We start from the raw sequence: 19,684 nt of genomic DNA on the forward strand, positions 1-19,684 counted from the left end.
ACAGCGACCCTCTGTCTGGAACAAACCACTGAAACAAACCAGGCAGGGTGCAGGCTTTCAAAAGCCTAAAGGATAGAGTACATGAGCCTTGCATAGTTTTCAAATTGACGAATATCAAGCCACGTTTTTGACACTTAATTGACTTACATTCTCTAACTGCTTGTCTGTAAAGCCAGTTATCTTTGTTAAGAGCTTTTGATGCCTTATGAATAACCTTGCCTATGAGGGTTTGCGAAAATGTGTCATTTAGCTATGTCGACCCTGTTGAACCCTGTTTAGACGTCACTAGAAGCACACAAACTCTCTTTATTCTTGATATTTCTTTGCGCACATTTTTTAAACTTTTACTCATTAATCCATATACAATAAATAAAGGAGGTCTTAATCTTACTGTGATGAGATGTGTCTGCAAATTTGAAGGTTGCACGCCATTCTGAAGCTGATCAAAGTCTGCCTTACTTTGCTGGTATGTGCATGCATTTGGCATTTGTTGAGCATTGCGAGTAGTTGAATTGTAGCTGCCTTGCTCATGGTGAACAAACTATTTTTGTAATATGTCTGTACTTTCTCTGGTCTTCATCAGTGAATGGAGTTTGCTCGGTTGACATCCTTTTACTCAAATTTCCCTTAAATCAGGGGTGGCTGTAGTGCGGTTGTCTTTAAATTGTGGGTTCGATCCAAGCCCCTACAGTCAACATGTATCATTGGGCAAGATGCGTAACCCCGGGTTGCTCCTGATGGTGTGGCCATCGGTGTATGAATGTGTGTGAATGTTAGCTTCCAAGTGGCACCTTGCTCTGTATGAATGAGTTGTGAATGTTTGCTTGTAAATGTAAAAGTGTTTAAAGACTGGATAAAGTGCTATATAAATACAGTCCATTTACCAAACGTCTTTCTGCTTTACATGAAGGTTTTATAAAAAACAGATGTAGTTGAGGCTTTGCAAAATAACTGGTGAATGGACATAGATTTTTCGGAACGCTGTCCAGTTTATGTACGATGTTGGATTACTATAATGTGATTTTGCAAGCATTAAAGGTTTGCATATCAGGCATTTACTCATGTTTAAATGTGTCTGGTTGACACTATGGAGAGCAGGTTATTTCTTGTTCAGATTTCAGCGGTATATTCCCGAGCTGTTTTCCTTTGTCTGGCAGAGGAACTTTACCTAGCTCAGACTTTTCTGCCTCCCCTGGAAGCTTCTTATCTCTGTACTGAGTTGGGAAGTGTAAGTCTTATCATTGCTATACGTGATATCTGTTGGAAACCGGAATGAGGTGACCTCGTACGAAGCCGAGCGACAGGAAAACTGTTGAATCGCTGGATCTACAGCTGTCGAGTTAGCGTAGCAGCCGCGCTATCACCGCTATCATCGCCATTGTCATCGACGTCATCACCACGGGCACAAAGCTCTCCAGGAGCGGCGGAAGCATGTTGGCGGGCCTTTGTGTGTTCATCTCTTTCTCTAAAGGGAAGTGAACATATGGGGGGGAGATAAGAGGAGAACTTGTTGTCCTTCCCCTCCTCACACACACACACATCCAAGCTGCAGGGAGCACGAGCTGCAAATCCGCTAGCCCGCACTCCAGCGGCGAGAGAGGCAACGGGAGAGACGGGAAAGAAAAGATAAACCGAGCCAAACGTGCCTGCTGCTGCCTCTGAAGTCTCTCTCTTCATCCCTTCCTCCCTTCCTCCTCCTCTCCTCTGCCTCTCCACTTCCTCCTCCCTTGCAACTCTGCCAGCGCTTCCTCTTTCTCTTGCCTGCCCGTATAAATATTTATAATCTGCCTATTCCTATTCTTTCTCTCTTTCATTCCCTCCTGCTCCCCGTCTCTGTCACACACACACACACACACACACACACACACACACACACACACACACACACACACACACACACACACACACACACACACACACACACACACACACCGTCCAATTCTGTAGATGAGTGTAACTCCCGCTGTTTAGTATGTGCAGAGCAGATTTACAGAGAGATGGTATTCATTACAGAGAAGTTGGTCAGGTAACTCCCAAACTTCCTACCCTTTCATGGCATATCTCAATCTTTTTTAGTTTTGCGTATCTCCTTTAGTTTTCCTCTTTTAGTCCTTCCACAAACTCATTCCTCCACCTCTTCTCTTCTCTCTCTCAGCCCTCGGTGGCAGGTCTCTGCGATTCTTCCCCCGGCTCTTATTTTTAGCAGGAAGTCAGTCAGGCTCTCGGGGGCCGCTGGCAGCTGCTCAAGGCTTTGTCAGGAACGGTGAGCACTGCAGGAGAGGAGAGGAGAAGAGAGGAAAGAGGGAAAAGAGGGGAGGACTGGAGAGGCAGGAGATGGAATTCATGCAGGGAGAAAGGAAGTTTGAACATGATGGGGATGGCAGGGGGAGAGGAGGAGGAGGAAGAGGAGGAAGAAGAGTTCTCCCCAGAGGAGGGTTAGGTAAACTCACAGCTCCAGAGACTGATGCTAAACTTCTGACCTCTGTTGTCAAGGTGATTCGTGTGCGTGTGTGTGTGTGTGTGTGTGTGTGTGTGGTGTGTGTGTGTGTGTGTGTGTGTGTGTGTGTGTGTGTGTGTGTGTGTGTGTGTGTGTGTGTGTGTGTGTGTGTGTGTGTGTGTGTTTGTGTGTGTGTGTGTGTGTGTGTGTGTGTGTGTGTGTGTGTGTGTGTGTGTGTGTGTGTGTGTGTGGAACGTAGGTGTGAAGGACTTGAGTTTGAGACAACCTTAGTCTTGTTTGCGAAAAAAAATGTGGTTCTTACCAATATATTTAATTAATGGTAAATGGACTGTACTTATATAGTGCTTTATCCAGTCTTTAAGACCCCTCAAAGCACTTTACATACTACATGTCGTTCACCCATTCACACTCATTCATACAGAGCAGTGTATGTTACTCTACATTCATACACATTCACACACCGTTGGCCATGCCATCGGGAGCAACTCAGGGTTAAGTATCTTGCCCAAGGATACATCGACATGTTGACTGCATGGGCTGGGATCGAACCCATAACCTTCTGGTTGAAGGACGACCGCACTCCCTCGCAGCCACAGTCGCCCCCCCCAACTTAATGTTTGATTTAATTACTTAAAGATGGGGTATGTAATTTATTTCAGAAACACTTTTTGTTATATTCCATGGAATGCTCTTAACACTAGAACCGCCAACGGGTACATTTTACCCGCAGCTGTTTTTTGATTGTATGTAACTTTATTTCAATAAGATATTAAAGTCTCCCAGTCCGTGACTTTTCCTGAAAGTGTGTTATGTAGCACCCTCTGTTGTTAACAATTGTCAATATGAAGTCAGATTGAAAAAATCGCCAACAAAATGCCATTTATACCTATATCCGCCAGCGGGTAATATTTACCTCATAGACAATGCAGCGTAAACATGACGTGTTGCTATGTAGTGCTGTCGTCGACTTCAAAATATCGTCGACGACATATATCCGCGTCGACGCGTCGCTACACACACGTGGGTCACCCAAAGCAACAAGCAGTTCGCAATCGCACTTCAAACACAATGGAGACTGAAACGGCTACCACCTCCTCCTCACAGGATTGCGCACGAAGCCCCCAAACGAAAACATCTCGCCCTAGGTCTTCAAAAGCATGGGAATATTTTAAAGTTAGTCCAAAACGCAAAGATATTTATATCTCACTGAGACTGCTGCATAGCCTAGCAGAAGCAGCAGCTAGCTGTGGTGGCTACCATTAGCAGCTAGCATTTGCTCTCCGATTTTTACATAAAATGGAATTATGGATTATAAATTCAATCATTTTTTTATACATAGACGTTAAAAACCTATGGAGTAACCGATTCAGCCGCGTTTTTTCTCATTGTAATGCCATTGAACACGTCTTTTGATCAGATTGACAGCTACGGTGGTGAGACGATCTCCCTAGAAGCTCTGTGAAGGTACGTGTTGTGATGACTGTATTTGCTTCCCCTGTCGCGAGTCCGGATCACTCAGTGATGATACTATATACCTACATAATCTGTGGAGTCTCAGCTTTAATCGGATATATTGTATGCGCAGCTACGATACGTAATAAGGGTACTTTTATCTTGAGTTCTGTGCCAATGTCCGTTAGCATTTTTCGCTCAGGGGTCATTTAGATGCTTCTTATGAGATTTGTGTTTTGTTTTGGTAAACATGGTTTGTATCGTCAGTTAGCTGAGATTATTTCCGTTAATCTGGTATAACACATTAATAGGTTCTTAAATATTAAGATCCCCTGAGACACAGTATCGTGAAAAAAAATTGTTTTACATTACGTTTTTTTTACATTACGTTTTTTATGAATTGAACAACAGAAAAATAATCGTTAGATTAGTCGACTAATCGATCAAATAATCGCCCGATTAATCGTTTTCAAAATAATCGTTTCCCCCCAGCACTATGCTATAGCAACGCCTTTTGTCTACTGCAGTTCCTTATAGATAGAGATAGATTGAGAGAGAGGGATAGATAGATGGATACATTGATAGATAGATAGAGAGAGAGATAGACAGATAGATAGTGTAACATCTTGGAGAATACAAGATCTTGGATGACTGAGCTCACGTTGAGGACGTAATGCATGTGTGCAGGTTACGTGCCAGTTGAATAAAGATGGACACTCGGAATGAGAGAAGTAGTTCGCGTCGTCTGTTTATGTAGACAATTATATGTCCATAGAACAGAACATTACGGATAGATCGATAGATAGTTATAGATAGATAGAGAGATTTGTACCTAAACAAAACACAAGTCTAACACCAAGCGTTTAAATCAGCACCCTTAGCGATATTTTATACTTCATGTTATCTGCACAAACTATGTCATATGAAAGGCTGAGAGTCCACAGATTCTATTGGTATACGTTTCATCCCTGTGCGATCAAAACTCACTGTTCTGTATGATAAATAAAAGAACATTGTACCATGAAAATCAATAGCGGGTACATTTTACCCGTTGGCGGTTTTAGGTATACAGCGACCTCTGGCGGTTCTAGTGTTAACATCCCGATAGCAATGAAAATATTAAATGCTTTAAAAAAATTCATCTGTGGAAGCCGTAGTAGGCCTACTGTAAAAAGCACGACCAATCATTTTAGCCGGCCCGGCTAAAATAACTGGATGGCCTACCTGCCTGTCAGCCTTCCATCTGTGCACAAACTTATCTCGTGCCCTCATTGGTCATGTGCGCGTTTGTGTGTTGGAGGAGGGGCTCTGTAAGGAAGTCTGAAGGAAGCATGGGAGCCTGCCTGCAGACCTCCACTGTCAGGACAGTTCCGGTGCAGACCTCCACTCTCAGAACACCTCCACTGTCAGTACAGGAAGTGACGATTCTGACGAACACATTTTTTTCCCCGCCCACCGAATCACAATGGAGACTCATCACGGAGGTGATGAGTCCACCCACCGTGCACTTTGGGTCGGCCTTGGTCAAGCCCTTTTGACCCCCCAGCCTGGTTCTCGTAAAAGTTTTTCGCTCAAAAGACACCATGGAGGAATGTAACGGGAGTTGACAGGGGACTCTGCCCGCCTCACGAGTGCCTATTTTCGGACACTTTTTTTCACTTTCCCCCTATTTTCCCCGGTTTTATTATTTTTTGGGCTATTTCACCCGGTTTCTACCGGGGACATTGCCCGGTCTCGGGTGTCCCCCCACGGCCTGTGTCCAGCCCGCCCCCCACTCATCCATATATTAACGGATTTTGACCATTTTTGTTGCATTTTTCTCCCCTCACTGATCGAATGGCAAACGCGACCCACTGTCGGAGGGCCTCCGCGCCGGCCCGGCCTAGTGCCGGTGCTCTGACGGTCGGTTCCTCCGAACTGCGGGTTCGACTCTGATGGCCGGGTTTGCTGCGTAGGGGTGGGGGGGGGGGGACTTCCCCCACTCTGCGTGTCTCTTCCTTCCCGGGCCGGCCGATATGAAGCGTGACCAAGACGCACCGTCCAGGGGTTCCACGGGTCCCGCAGCGGGGTGGAGGTTCCCAGCTGGAACCTCCGCCGCATATATATATATATATATATATATATATATATATATATATATATATCTCAATCAATCAATGTTTATTTATATAGCCCAATATCACAAATGTTACATTTGTCTCAGTGGACTTTACAGTTTGTACAAAATATCAGTATGACAATATATATATATAGGGACACCTTGTATTGTAGTTAATATTAGTTCCGAAACAGGAAATGCACGCAAATACGAAATAAAATCGTAGGCTATATATTTTTATATATCTTGTAAAATACAAGACGACATCTTGTATTTTAGTTACACCCGCTACTGATTAATTCGGTCAAAATTAGACCTTGACACCGTCCACATAGCTATAGTGAAATAAAAATAATAGAAAACATTAAGCCTCTTTGATGTAATAATCGGAGCTGAAACCTCTGCCATATAACACACACTTCCTTATTTATCTTTGAATAATAACATAAAAATAAAGACGATATACTACAGATGATATGATGAACTGACAGCTGTGGGTATTTGATATAACAAGATGATTTGTCTACTTGTATGATACATATTTTAACTATGTCAGCATGACACCACTTAAGAGGGCAGTAGAAGTTAGTTAAAACCATATTTATTTTCTTAAAATTATTAGCCTCTTATTTATGTCATAAGCCTGAAAATGTTATGTATAATTATGTTACTTACAGCTCTATAGTCTAATTACTGTTTGCTATTACAATAGACTGTTTCACTTTACTCCTACATACTTTATTTCTCCCTTTACTGCACTATTGGATTAAGAATCTGCATATTAAACAATTTGCTAGAAATTATATCCATTTTAGATTCCATTGTGTATTAAAATGTCAATTATTTTCATATTTGGTAGTTATTTTTTCTGCTAGATCCCCTTGATGGACTCCTAAATTGCCCTTGTGGTGTGATGCGGGAGACAATAAAAGGCTTATCTTAAAGTAAACCAACATTCCTCTGTGGTGTTCATGGTATAATCAAGGTGAATTATCAAATGCTTCATTGAAAAACAAAACAAAGCAAAACACACAAAAACTGACAAAGTGTTCCAACTTCCTGTTGCCCTTTATTCAAACAACAGAAATGCATTTGCAGAATGCCAGATACCCTCTTTTTTCTCTGATCTCGTTTAAGAAGGTCCACATGTCTTCCATATGTTCAAACCTAAATTGAATGGCTCCAAGATTGCCTCCATCTCATCCTCGTCACATTCGTCAGGTTTTTCCTCCCAAAGCTTGACAGCCTCTCTTAGCTATTCCTAGCTTTCTAATGATATCAGGATTGTTTTTGTACTCCAAATATTAAGCGAAATATGTCACATTATATAATGACTGTCACCGAGTCATCATTTTGAGAAAAAGGCCTTTAAAGTTTCCTCTTCTCGGGAATCCATCGATCTGATTAATTATTAGCGGAGCAAATGATCAAAATACTACGGAGGGAAGATATTTTCATTTGGAGGGGAAGCTCGTGAGTGTGTGTGTGTGTGTGTTTGTGTAATTTTGCGTTTGTGTGTATTGTGTTTGTTTCCCGGGAAAACACTCACGAGAAACACCGGCTGTTGTTATGCCTGCTGTAACGTTAAGTTACTCCGTTCTCCGCTTGTAATTATGCGGTTACAAGCTTCAAAGTTGTATTTATCACCTGAATTTGCCGAAACAAGTTTCATATTCTGAAAGCCAAGACTTTGTTTGTTTAAAATCAAACAAAACACCCGAACCCCGAAAAAATAGTTTTTTACGTAAATCCACGTTTATTTTGAAATGAGCCGTTGCTACTTCCGACTGATTTCGATAAAGCGGGTCACATATTATATCGATAAATGTTGTTTTGTCTGCGAAACAATAGATTTAGACTGCATTCATTGTTTTGGATAGTGCAAACAGGTCACGCACCTTACCTTACTGATTTGCAAAAACCATCAGACGAGTCCTTCGGTGGGCTGGGAAAAAAATGTGTTCGTCAGAATCGGCACTTCCTGTACTGACAGTGGAGGTGTCCTGACAGTGGAGGTCTGCACCGGAACTGTCCTGACAGTGGAGGTCTGCAGGCAGACCCCTCTCGAAGGAAGAGGCAGATTTTTTTTCGGCTGCGTACTTTCAAATTGTAGCGCACTAGAGCTGGTTTTTCCAAAATGACATACCCCACCTTTAAATGGAAGAAAATACAATATATTACACACATCCTCTGATTTATCTCATATACGAGAGATTTCTACAGTTTGATATGGTTATATCGAAAACTATTGTTAAGACGTAATTCTGTTATTACTAAATTAAACTAAACCTCTTATGTTATTCATGAATATATTAATGTCGTGAAAAAGTTCACTTGTAGGCAGACATTTATCTAATCTGCAAAGAAGCTAATACATTCGTTAAATCGTAAAAAAAACTTTAATGGTGTTTATTTTCTTCTAAATCTTTTCATTTTGTTTACGTGTGTTTGTTTGTGTTTTGTATTTTCAAGGTGTTAAAAACACATTTTCTGGTGATCACATTGCACAGCCTGAAAAGCAGTGATAGCCAACAAGTAGCACTGTTAGCGGTGTTGAAAAGCTGCCATTTGTGCAGAAAGTGAGCGTGGGATTGTGGGAGATGGAGGCTGATCGCGCGGGACAGGTGAGAGCAGAGATTCATAAAGAGTAAAGCAGCGAAGAAAGAGGTGTTATTGAGGGCGATGGGCAGAGCTCGAGCTTGTGAGCAGCAACACTTCACTCCAATTGTCTCCAATAATGGCCTCTTTGATCAGGCTTCCAGCACACACTCCAGCCGTGAGCACACACACCCACGTGGATTTGGTAAGCCGAGCCGGCTGGAAGAGTTTGTTTGTGTGCGGCCCTCGCTCTCGACCTGAGTGACGTCTGTGTTCATGCTGTGTGATAGCGCAGCGGGAATATATATTGCAGTGAAAGTTGTTTAAATATGGATCTCATTGTGCTGCGGAGTTAACGCCAGGTCAAGAGAGGAGCAGCTTTCATTCTTAAAGGCTTTGTTCTCCCGCTCTTTCCTTCTGTTAGTCTGACTTCAGTTCTGCGGCTTCACTGCCATCACACAGAAACACTGAAGATTCACAATGTGAAGAGACGGATCAAGTAACAACCAACCGGCTATTTGTGGTGTTTCTGTCTTTTTGAGAGTACATCCACTGAATGTTTGAAATATTAAAGGGATATTCAGGGCATCTCCTCTCTTTTACCAACTCCACTCAGCAGGTGAATTCAGGTAACATCAGCACTTATTTGTTTAAAGTAGCATTTGTTTTAAAGGGGCTCTATTGTGCACATTTGTTTTGGTTCATACTTGTATTTAGTGTCTCGACTGTGACGTGTCTCCATGCTTTAATGTTCAAAAAGGTCTTTATTTTTCTCATACTGCCTGTGCTGCAGCTCCCCTTTTCACCCTGTGTCTGAAACCAGTGCCCAGTCTGGCCGGCTCTTGTGATTGGTCAACCGATTAGGGATGTCCCGCCCTATCATGTACAATGTTAATGAGTACAGAGTTTCAGGCTTTCTTAAAGTCAAACGTGTGCAATAACTGAGGAGAGATTGTTTAACACACATTTTCTTTTTGGTATTGATATTATGTATCAGATATGACAGCTGGCCTCTGACTCAGGGCTGCTAGGTTTTTAGTTTCCTTGCTTCAACTCCTTATTTAGTGCCTGCTGCACAATGCTTCCCTTAACTACTGAATAATAGATAAGTGACGACGATGATGCAATTGCACTGTAGGTGCTTTAAATGTGTGTTTTTCCTTTTTTCTGTGTGTGTGAGTGTGTGTGTCGGCCCTATGTCTCCGTCCGCTGTCAGGTATCTGTCCCCACCTCTTTACCTCGCTCTTCCCCAGTTTGCTCCCTTTAGCTTAGTAACAGTGAGGGCATTAAACTTTCATGACTGCTGTCTTTTTCTAGCACACTCTTCTTCTCTCCTCATTTGCCCCCTTCCTTCCTTTCTCCTTCCTTACCCTTGCATTTTTCTTTTTCCGTCCTTCGCTAAACTTCATCACTCTCCATTTTCATTCTCTGCTTTCCTTCCTTCCCATCTTTTTTTCTCCCCCCCCCCTTAGCAGTGAGTGCTGCTGGAGGAGAGCATAACGAGGAGGTTTGACGATCCTTTATGGTTTTCAACATTGGGGAAACTCGACAGAATTTCAAGTGACTGTCAATTTAAGCAAACCGTTTTCCCATCTGTCCCTCGCTGCTTTCGAGTCGTCTATTTGCACACTTGAAAGACCTGCGCCGTGTGTGTGTGTGTGTGTGTGTGTGTGTGTGTGTGTATCCCCAATTCCCCCCCTTCAAGTTGGATTTGTGGATATCTCTTATAAAATTGAGAGCTTTCTCGTAATTGTCCTTTCTCCTTTTACATCTCAGATTTGTTTTCTGGGTCAGCGTCGATGCATGTCATTTGCTGTCTGCTTTAGACAGCAAACAAACAGAGGCCAAGCTTTTGGCGAGGGAAACAAAGAGCAGAGTGGAGTCAGTGTGTGTGCAGATGCATCAAACACACAGTATATTCAACATGCTAATTGCAGTAGACATTGGGCAGTAATTGTAAGCACATTTGAACAACCATCCACCATTTTAAAAACTCCTCAGTGAAAAGAAATGCTTTAAATATCCAGCTAATCATTTTGATTATTACATTAACACTTTCCAGTTGAGTTGATCAATGAGCAGAGGCTTACATTTGATTAAAATCCATATTAGTGAGCAATTGAAAGCTAGCCACATCTTTGAAATTCCATCGTCATCGTTTCCATGCGTTTTTGGTGAACCTCTTAGCTTCTGACTTCATGTGAATCAATGTCCGCACCCTTCACGGGTAACATGGAGCTAGCAAGAAAACATAGAAAAGGAGAAAAACATATAAAAACACTTTACATCTTGAGCACTCGAGTGCACATCCACTGATCATTTCAGATCTGCATTTCGGTGGGAAGAACCATCTTTGACGAACGCATAATGGTACATTTCAGTGTGTGAGAGTTGCAGTTGAACATCAGCTAAATGTGGCGTCAGTAGAGATCCAGTTTAAAAACAGACACGGGACAGATGGCAAGTGGCCAGTTATTGAATTCATCAAAAGGCCCTCGTCGCTTGTTCTGAAAGTTGCAGCTTAATCTTCAACCACATTATCCTGGAGGCGACGTCGTCACACTGATGTGGAAGTGGAGCAGACAGGATGAAAGAGACAAAGATGGAGTGTAGGGAAGAGACGGAGAACAGAGAGACCACCTACGAGGCCGCTTGATGATGTGCTGTATCTGTCTTTGTCACTTCGTGTGTGTGTGTGTGTGTGTGTGTGTGTGTGTGTCTTAATGTATACTGTGTGTGTGTAATTCATTATGTTCAGTGAGGACATTGTGAAGTGTTCCGAGGTGCTGCTGTACTCAGATAAAATGTGTGTTTTGGATGCGTGGCACAGTAGGTGGTGTTTGTGTACGCCGTCTCATAATTGCTGGCTGTCTTTGTTTTGCGTCTATGATTATGTGTGTGTGTGTGTGATGAGACGCAACGTGTGGGTGGTGAGTTAAATGAAACGTGTGAGTATTAAGTTTAAGCTGAGGTGAGAAGGCAGAAGGCTTCTCTTCCTCCATCATCCATCTTTACCTCCGTCATGTGACATATTGCTTTTTTTCTCTTACATCCCTCTCTCTGACTCACACACACACACACACACACACACACACACACACGCACACACACACACACACACACTATAAAGGAATTAACTCTGATCCGAGCTGAGACTTTAGGTTGTCTGTCTTTGAACATCAGTTGCTTTTGAAGCTCCCCTTTGATTTATTGCATTTCTGTTTCTGCACACACAGATAAATGCCAGCCGGAGCTACACAGGCTATAATCTCGCTGCGTTCTATACATAAAAAGCACATAAGCTGTGGGGAGTATACACATGAATTCAAACAGGTATACTGCAATTGCACGGAAAAGTAAATCTTTCCATTAATTCAACTATAGTCAGGCTCTAAATTAAAAGGCCAACTTCCTTTGATTTCATTTTAGCAGAAGGTCTTGTACAGTATGCATGCATTCACTCATACTGACACACACTGGTATTCATTTAATTCATTATGTGCTGGCAGGATATATTTGGCCCTTCTTTTTTTCAACTGCACACACTTATTACATTTTAGACATACACACACTTTGTTATTAAGTTATTTGGCAGGACATTTTGGCTACTAGTTTTTGGTATCTATGCAGACACACACACACTTAGGAATTAACTTACTCTTGGCAGGCTGGGCAGGCATGTACACAAACCCACATATAAAGACACACACACACACACACACACACACACACACACACAATGGGCAGTAATCCCCCCCTGTACATGCCAGAGATTTGGGCAGAGCAGGGATTTTCCTCTTCAAAGTGCAGACCACCCATCGCAGCCCCGGAACAATGGTGGCCGAACTCTGGAAGACTTCCTGTGGCGCCCCCCCCACCACCACCACAAACACACACACATTCATATACTGTAGCCTGTGTTTGGTATAGACACACATTAACGTCAAGACACACAAGCAATATGTCCAACACAGGATCATGTAAATACCTGCAGGCAGGATGTGACACTGTTAAATCACACACACACAGCGCTTGTGGGAGGACGGAGGTTTTTGTGGTGACTGACAGACAGCAGATCTGTGTGTGTGACTGGAGGCGGGCAGACACTTGACAAAAGAGCAAAGACTCTGAGCGAGGAGGGGATTGAAAAAGAACCGGAGAGGGATGAAGGGGCAGAGACTGAAGTCCAGCTGTTTCCACTCCTGAACGCAGCCTTGCTTTCACACTGCGCTGTCCCATGTTTCCCTCAAATCCTTGCACTTCCACTTTTTTCATTTGTTTCTTCTTCTTTTGTGTTTTTCCACGCTGCGACAGAACGCGAGCTGGCCCCCTCACACAGAAATTAAAAGTATTTGTTGCCTAAAAGCAAGCCTTTTGAATTCAAAGACAAAAGATGGCGCGGGCGACAAAGAGCGGCCCGCGTGTTGTGGGGGCTTAAATGTTTAGATGCCCCCCCCCTCTCCTTCCACTTCCACCCACATCCTCTTCCATTTTCTTCTTCGTCTTTTGTCACAGAAGCAACAACATTAATTCTCAATTGACGCAGAAATTGTGTTTTTGTGATTGATTTTTTTCCCTTTGTGGTAAACACACAGAAACTGACTGCATTGTTGAATGTCTCTTATGAGTTATTATCTTTCATATTGACGGCAGTTGAAACCCAACGATAAACAGATGCAGACACACTGTTTTCTGTCAGATTCCACTATGTAAAGTGCAGCTAGTTGGTATTCATGCTCTGTCCTTCTGCAGATTATTTACCAAGGGAAACTTTCAAAAAATCATCCATGAAATTGAAATGTAATTCTGTGTGTGTTATTTCTGTGTGATTTATTTCTCTCCGTTTTACAGTTGGCCGTCAAACTTCATGGGTGAAGAACCGCTAACGTTGCAGAATTTCTGAGGGGACACAGATATTGTTCATTTGTCAAAAAATGTATGAGCGCGACGTCACCTTGCCTCGCTGTCTGTTTTCCATAGTGTCGTACACACATGCAGACCCACAAAAGACTTGCATTCCTCTTACTTATTTTTCACTTATCCCATAGCAACTTGCGTACTTCCTCAGCTTGTTTGACCTTTGGATGATTCCCTCCATTACATTTCTTTGCTTTTATTTGCAGATATACAGTTTTACTTCTGGATGTAGATGTGCCACCCCTGAGATAATATCCAGTGTCAGACTAAAGGCTTCTTCTTGACCTTACTTCATATATTTTTAATGCACGCTTTTCATTTTTGCCATGCATGCATTCTCAGGTCTGTCCAGTTTAATATGAATAACTTCACACTCATTCACTTCTGCTCCGGTCTTCAAAGACTTAAACAACAAGCTTAACAAGTCTCCAGGTGCTGCCCCCCCCCCCCCCATAGCTCTATTTCATAGTGAGCTTTTTCCAGAAACTGCACAAGGCTGCAGAGGAAATACATGTTGTATGATAAATATGTAGCATTTTGTGAGGACTGCATGAGCGGCAATTTAACAAGGTTTGTACATGCTATAACCCTAGAAAAATAAAGAGCCTGAGATGGCAAAATAATTTTTACGAAGGCTCATATGATGGAGTCTAATGTGAAAAGGGTTCTGCTGTGTTGCAGAGACTCATCAGAGCCACGAAGTTTTTTAGCAATTTGTTTGCTTTTTTACTTTTAATCTACAAATTAAGCATTAAACATATTCAGTACCAGGTACTGTACTTATCAGGAGTTATTGGACACCAAACCAGAGTGAAGTGCATCTTGACTTACTTCATTCATCATGTGGACAGAAAAGTGACTCAAAATAATAAATAAGGTGATATTTTGTCAATCTTCCAGCTTTCAGATTTTTCCCATGTGACCGAGTGGACATAAAAATCCCAAATGTTTTTATTTAGGGTTTATTAGACAGGCTATGACACAGTTTACAGCACATAGAAAAACTATAAAGACACCGCGGCGGACACAGCTTCACTACCTCTAACATCTGAAAATAAATCCTGTGACGGCTCTAGCACAATCACTAGACTCCATATCTGCATTATAATTCCTTATGCAGACCAAGTATGACAACTCAATTCATTTCAAACTTCCATTTTCAAATGATATCAAAGGTTGAGGGATACCACTGATTGTCGCACTCATTTTGGCAAAAAATTGTGAAGCAATTGCAATGTCTAATTGCTGTAAATATTTAAATACTGATGCAACGCTCTGCATGATGGATGATTCCGTTAGGAATGTGTGAATGGAAAATAAGGAGGAACAGCACCTAGATTTCTGACTACGGAAAAAATGATGTTGGTATTCCTCAGGGTAGTTCTAGCGAGTCACTGTGGAGGCAGGTGTGTGTGTATAGGGTTTTATTAATCTGGTTGCTTTTGGTGCTTGCCATTTTGAGTTTTTTGCACACATTCACTTTAATATGAATCCTGCTCACAGTTTTACAAATGAGACCCCAGTTCAGAGTGTTTCAGCAGCTCGTGTGGTGCATCTAAAGTTCTTGCGACCAAATGATTTAGTCCCAAAGGTTGAATGCTTACTTGGATATTTCCTCTCATATCACACTATTTAACATTTGTGAGAAAATAGAAAGGGGTAATGATTTGAAGACTTACATTGATAACAAGGCATTAGACAATGAAGGGATTGATGCATTTTGGGTAAGGAGAGCTTCAATATTTCTGCCTGATAGAATACAGGTGCTTGGTTTGCATGTGATTCTGGGGCGATTGAGCAAACGCTACATCACATTCCAAAGTCTGACGAACAGCAATCGTAAAAATATTTTCATTGTACGCTGGTGAGTGTGTCCCATGTGCCTTTTGTGGTGGTGCAGCCCCTCATTTACAGGTCTTTTTTGGTGTCTGCTTGACAACTAAACACAAGCCCCTCTGCCAAACAAATGGGGGGCTGTGTTGTGGGGAGGGGGAGGCCCCAGTCCAAACTGCGGAGATGGGCACTCTTTGACAGCTGCTTTCATCTTGTTATTATTCCTCCTTCACTCTCAAGGATTTTTTGGGCTTCCTAAAGTATTCCTGTCGTCCTCTCCTTCCTCCCTCCATCCCCCCTTCTCTTTCTGTCACCGGGCTGTGATTGGCTGTTATGACAGAGCCGTCGCCGGGCTGTCAGCCTCTTCTAAAGCTCAGTTTAATTACTCCTTTTCACTAACATGACACGTTCATGCACAGATGCATGAAAACTCACTCACACAAGCAAAATTTGCTCACAAACACACAAGCCGACGCTCAGCTGCGCGCCACGATGGCCTAGCAGTAATAAAAAAAGCCATGGTGATTGAACCCGCCCGCCGTCAGCCGCTCTACCTGACAAAGCAGACCCCCAGATGTTTTGTCAGTGTTGGCTCTGGTTCCTCAGTAGAGCTTTGAAAACATCATGTCGATTTGTGAAGGGCCGGCAGCCGCTGGGTTTGATGGGCGCAGATCGATTGCGCTTCCTGCTGTGCCGGATTCTGAATAGCCAATTAAAGCCATTGAGACAGAGAAAAAATGGAGAGCGATGTGAAGGTTTTTGATTAGAGGAGGATGAGAGGAAAAAGGGGGACCGACGCAGCAGCGGTAGCCGGTAAATGTTTAATATTCTGCGTGGTAAACTTCACAATGATCGCCTTTCGCTGATTTCCGTCCTCATCTTTCCCCCCCCCTTCAGATAAAGACTCCCTGACGGATGCGTTCAGCTATGCTTCCATAAACAGAAGACAGCAGTGCACTGGGTTGAGACCTTGACTGATGGAGGGAAGCTAAGACAGATGTACAGATTTGCTAGAAATAGAGTGGAAAACAATGTGAGAGCCATGTCGTGTTCGAATGCCAAGCTGTCTGGGATGGATTCATATGGTCTTGAATTTTCCCTCTGTCAACAAAACCTTTTTTCAGTGTTTTCTGACCCTCTCTCCATCCCTCTATCTTCATCTTTCTCTCTTTCCTACAACACTTTCACCTTTCTCCTCTCGTCATGTCTTCTATATTCTCTCGTTTCTCCTTCTCATATCTTCGTATAGCCCTATTTCTCGCTTTGTTACCCCTCATAGGTCCATCAAATGTTGCCTCCTGCTTCCCCATGTTCCCTTTCCTATTTGTCCTAATCTCTCTTTCTCTCCCCCTGCCAGGTACCCTGCCCTACGACATCAAAATAGTAATCTCCGGAAACCACGAGTTGACCTTTGACCAGGAGTTTATGGCCGACCTGATCAAGCAGGATTTCTACTACTTCCCCTCTGCCTCCAAGTTGAAGCCGGAGAATTACGAGAACGTCCAGTCGCTGCTCACCAACTGCATCTACCTGCAGGACTCCGAGGTCACCGTGCGGGGTTTCAAGATCTACGGCACCCCCTGGTGAGTAACCAGGCTGTAAACCTCAGATACTGACAAAAGTGCTTCCTTAAGGTTTCACTGTAAGGTGGTCTTTACTGTCATCCACTTATGTGAAATTAAAATTAAATGAAAATAGTACACTCAGACAGGAGACTGCTGTTGGTGTCCCATGTGAAACCAGAACTCCTTTTACAATGCACTACATTTAATTGCAGAAGGTCATTTTATGTTTAGACCCCTATCAGGTTTATCTGACCATGATCATTTCTCTCTACTGAGGTTTTTTCCTTGCAGTTTTGAGTCTTTAAAATGCATAATTTAGTTGCTTCTCTATTTAGTTTCAACTCGCATAGCTTTCTATTTTTCTACTGCAACTTCCAGAAAGTACGTGTGTCTGTTTGTGTGCCCCATTGCTGGGTAATTGGTTTGCTGTGATAGCAGGGTCCCCTGACTTATTGCTAAAGCCTCGGCATAGAGCTGCCTGAGGTGGGTCGAGAGAAAGATGGAGATGGGAAAGAAAAAGAAGAAGAAGATGATAAGGAGGTAAAAAGTAAAATTGCAGGAGGTGGACGAGTGAGGGAGGGAGGAGAGAGTAAAGAGTTGGTGATGGATGGATGGAGAGGAAGAGACAGACCGACAGACAGAGGGAGGGAGGGATGGATGGAGATTTAGGAAGATGATTTTATTCAGCTTCACCGGCTGGCCCTGGCTTGTATAATAGGCACATGAGGTGACGTGTGTGTGTGTGTGTGTGTGTGTGTGTGTGTGTGTGTGTGTCTGCATGAGTGTGTGTGTGTGTGTGTGTGTGTCTGCATGAGTGTGTGTTTATGTAAGAATATTTCTGTCTGAATATATGTTGTGGGTTTGTAAGTGTGCTCTCACTTGCCTTGGACTGCATGCTGGCGTGCATGTTTGTGTGTGTGTGTTTTTGTGTGTGTGCGAGCCTCGGGATGTGTTCCTGCAGCACAGAGGGGCTCCAGCTGGAGGCTCTGGGTTCCCCCCAACCCCCAACCCCCCCCCCCCCCCCTTTGCACTGTCTGCTCCCCAATCCTTCCTTACCTCCTCTTCCGTCTCTCTATCTTGCATCCTTCAATCATCACTTCCTTTATCCTGTTCTCTCCTTCACTTCATACCTCCTCCTGCTTTTTCCTCCCTCTTATAGCTCATTCCTGTCTCCTCTGCCCTTCAACTATACCTCTTTCCAACTCTTTTTTCAGGCGCACCATTTTCCACTCCTGTCTGTCACTTCCTAAATCATTTCATGGGTCCTGCATCCTACTATGACAGAAGTCTATGAATTTGTGAGTGTATGAGTTTGTGTGTATGTTATTATCACCCTCACACTTGCTCTAAAAAGTGGTCTGCCCGGCCTTCTTTGAGTGTCGGTTCATCATCATTGTTTTATTTTCGTAAAAAGTCGTTTTTTCAGATACATTGACAATGAAACTATTACTGGTGACGCCCTTACAAAAAATAAATCAATTTGATTAAACAGAACTTTCAAACAAATGAGTACCATAAAATCTAAATTAATTAAGGTCATAAAACAAGTTATTCTTCAACTGTGCCTCTCGCCTTCTCTCATTCTCCATCCTCTTGTCTGACACTGAATTCATCACTTCCTCTCTCTTCTCCCTTCTCTTTTCCTCCATCCATCTGTCTTCACGGCCGATCACTCCGCCATCCCTCACTCCGACTTCATCCTCTCTTTTTCTATCTCTAAGAGGTATAGTCACTGCTGTACGCCTCTCAGCGGGCTCTTCAAGTCCATCCCGCGCCTGAATCGCTTTCACATACATCACATATCCCCGTCCTTACCCCATGCCATCAAACCTGAATTAAATCGTGCTTGCTTCATCCTCCCCAAACTTTCCAAATATGTCACTGCATGCAACAGGGGGGAGGGAAGGGACGGCTCCTTCCTCCTGACACTAATGTGAGTTTACAAGTCATTTGTCACGAGCGCAGCGCACAGTCACCCTCTGTCTGTCTCAGGACACACGTGTGTTTCAATCTTTCTGGAAGAGAAACGGAACATTAACATAAAACGGAAGAAAAGGAATGTGGGCATGATATTCAAAAGCTCAGAATGACCATGACGAGTCAATATGATTCATACAGACTGACAGTTAACCTGTTGATCCTGCATTAAAAGAACATGCTTGGGGGAAATAAAATGTCCTGACTGACAGTGGGTCATGCCGCTCTTTCACAGCTTTTTACTTTTGCCAGGCAAAGCCCTATATTCCACTCAAACACTAGATGATACGAGTTCATCACACTGCATGGAAAACGACTGTGTAAATGTGAGTATGCTGTTAGACATAATAATAGATGAAGACAAACTGCTGAGTTCTTGCAAAACAACATCAAATATATCCAACAATAATCAATTTTGTTGCAGAGTAAAAGATGCCCATTGGCACACGTAGCCTACTTTATCATAACTAAGAAATCGTAAAGTAACAACAAAACAGCACGCTCTAAAAATGAATCTGTTAAATGTATGCCTTTTCTAGTCGTCCAACATCTAAAAGTGCATTTAGACTATTTACCTATACTGCTGCTGATAGCTCTGTCCTGCAGGGTGCTCATTGTCATCTAACGCAACCTACACACGGTTCCGTTGACGCTTGCCGGTGGGCATATCTGGCGCCTGGGGTTAACTCGACCAACAACCAATCACATTAATCTCCCGCCCCGGACACACAAAGCACGCGGTTTGATTGGCTAGCGCTTGTACTGGCATATGATTTGATTGGCTGG

The 19,684-nt window shown here is 43.0% G+C and overlaps 1 protein-coding gene across 2 annotated transcripts in view; it reads left to right on the top strand.

The window, feature by feature from the left end:
* The window catches only part of mpped1 (metallophosphoesterase domain containing 1), a 60,216-nt gene that overhangs the window by 7,849 nt on the left and 32,683 nt on the right, over window positions 1–19,684 (top strand). For both annotated transcript variants that reach the window (XM_034217640.1, XM_034217638.1), the window contains exon 4: window positions 16,714–16,939. In XM_034217640.1, coding sequence (XP_034073531.1) covers window positions 16,714–16,939 — 226 coding nt within the window. The remainder of the gene's footprint in view (window positions 1–16,713; window positions 16,940–19,684) is intronic.

This window comes from Gymnodraco acuticeps, unplaced genomic scaffold (assembly GCF_902827175.1).
Source record: "Gymnodraco acuticeps unplaced genomic scaffold, fGymAcu1.1, whole genome shotgun sequence".
Lineage (NCBI taxonomy): Eukaryota > Metazoa > Chordata > Actinopteri > Perciformes > Bathydraconidae > Gymnodraco > Gymnodraco acuticeps.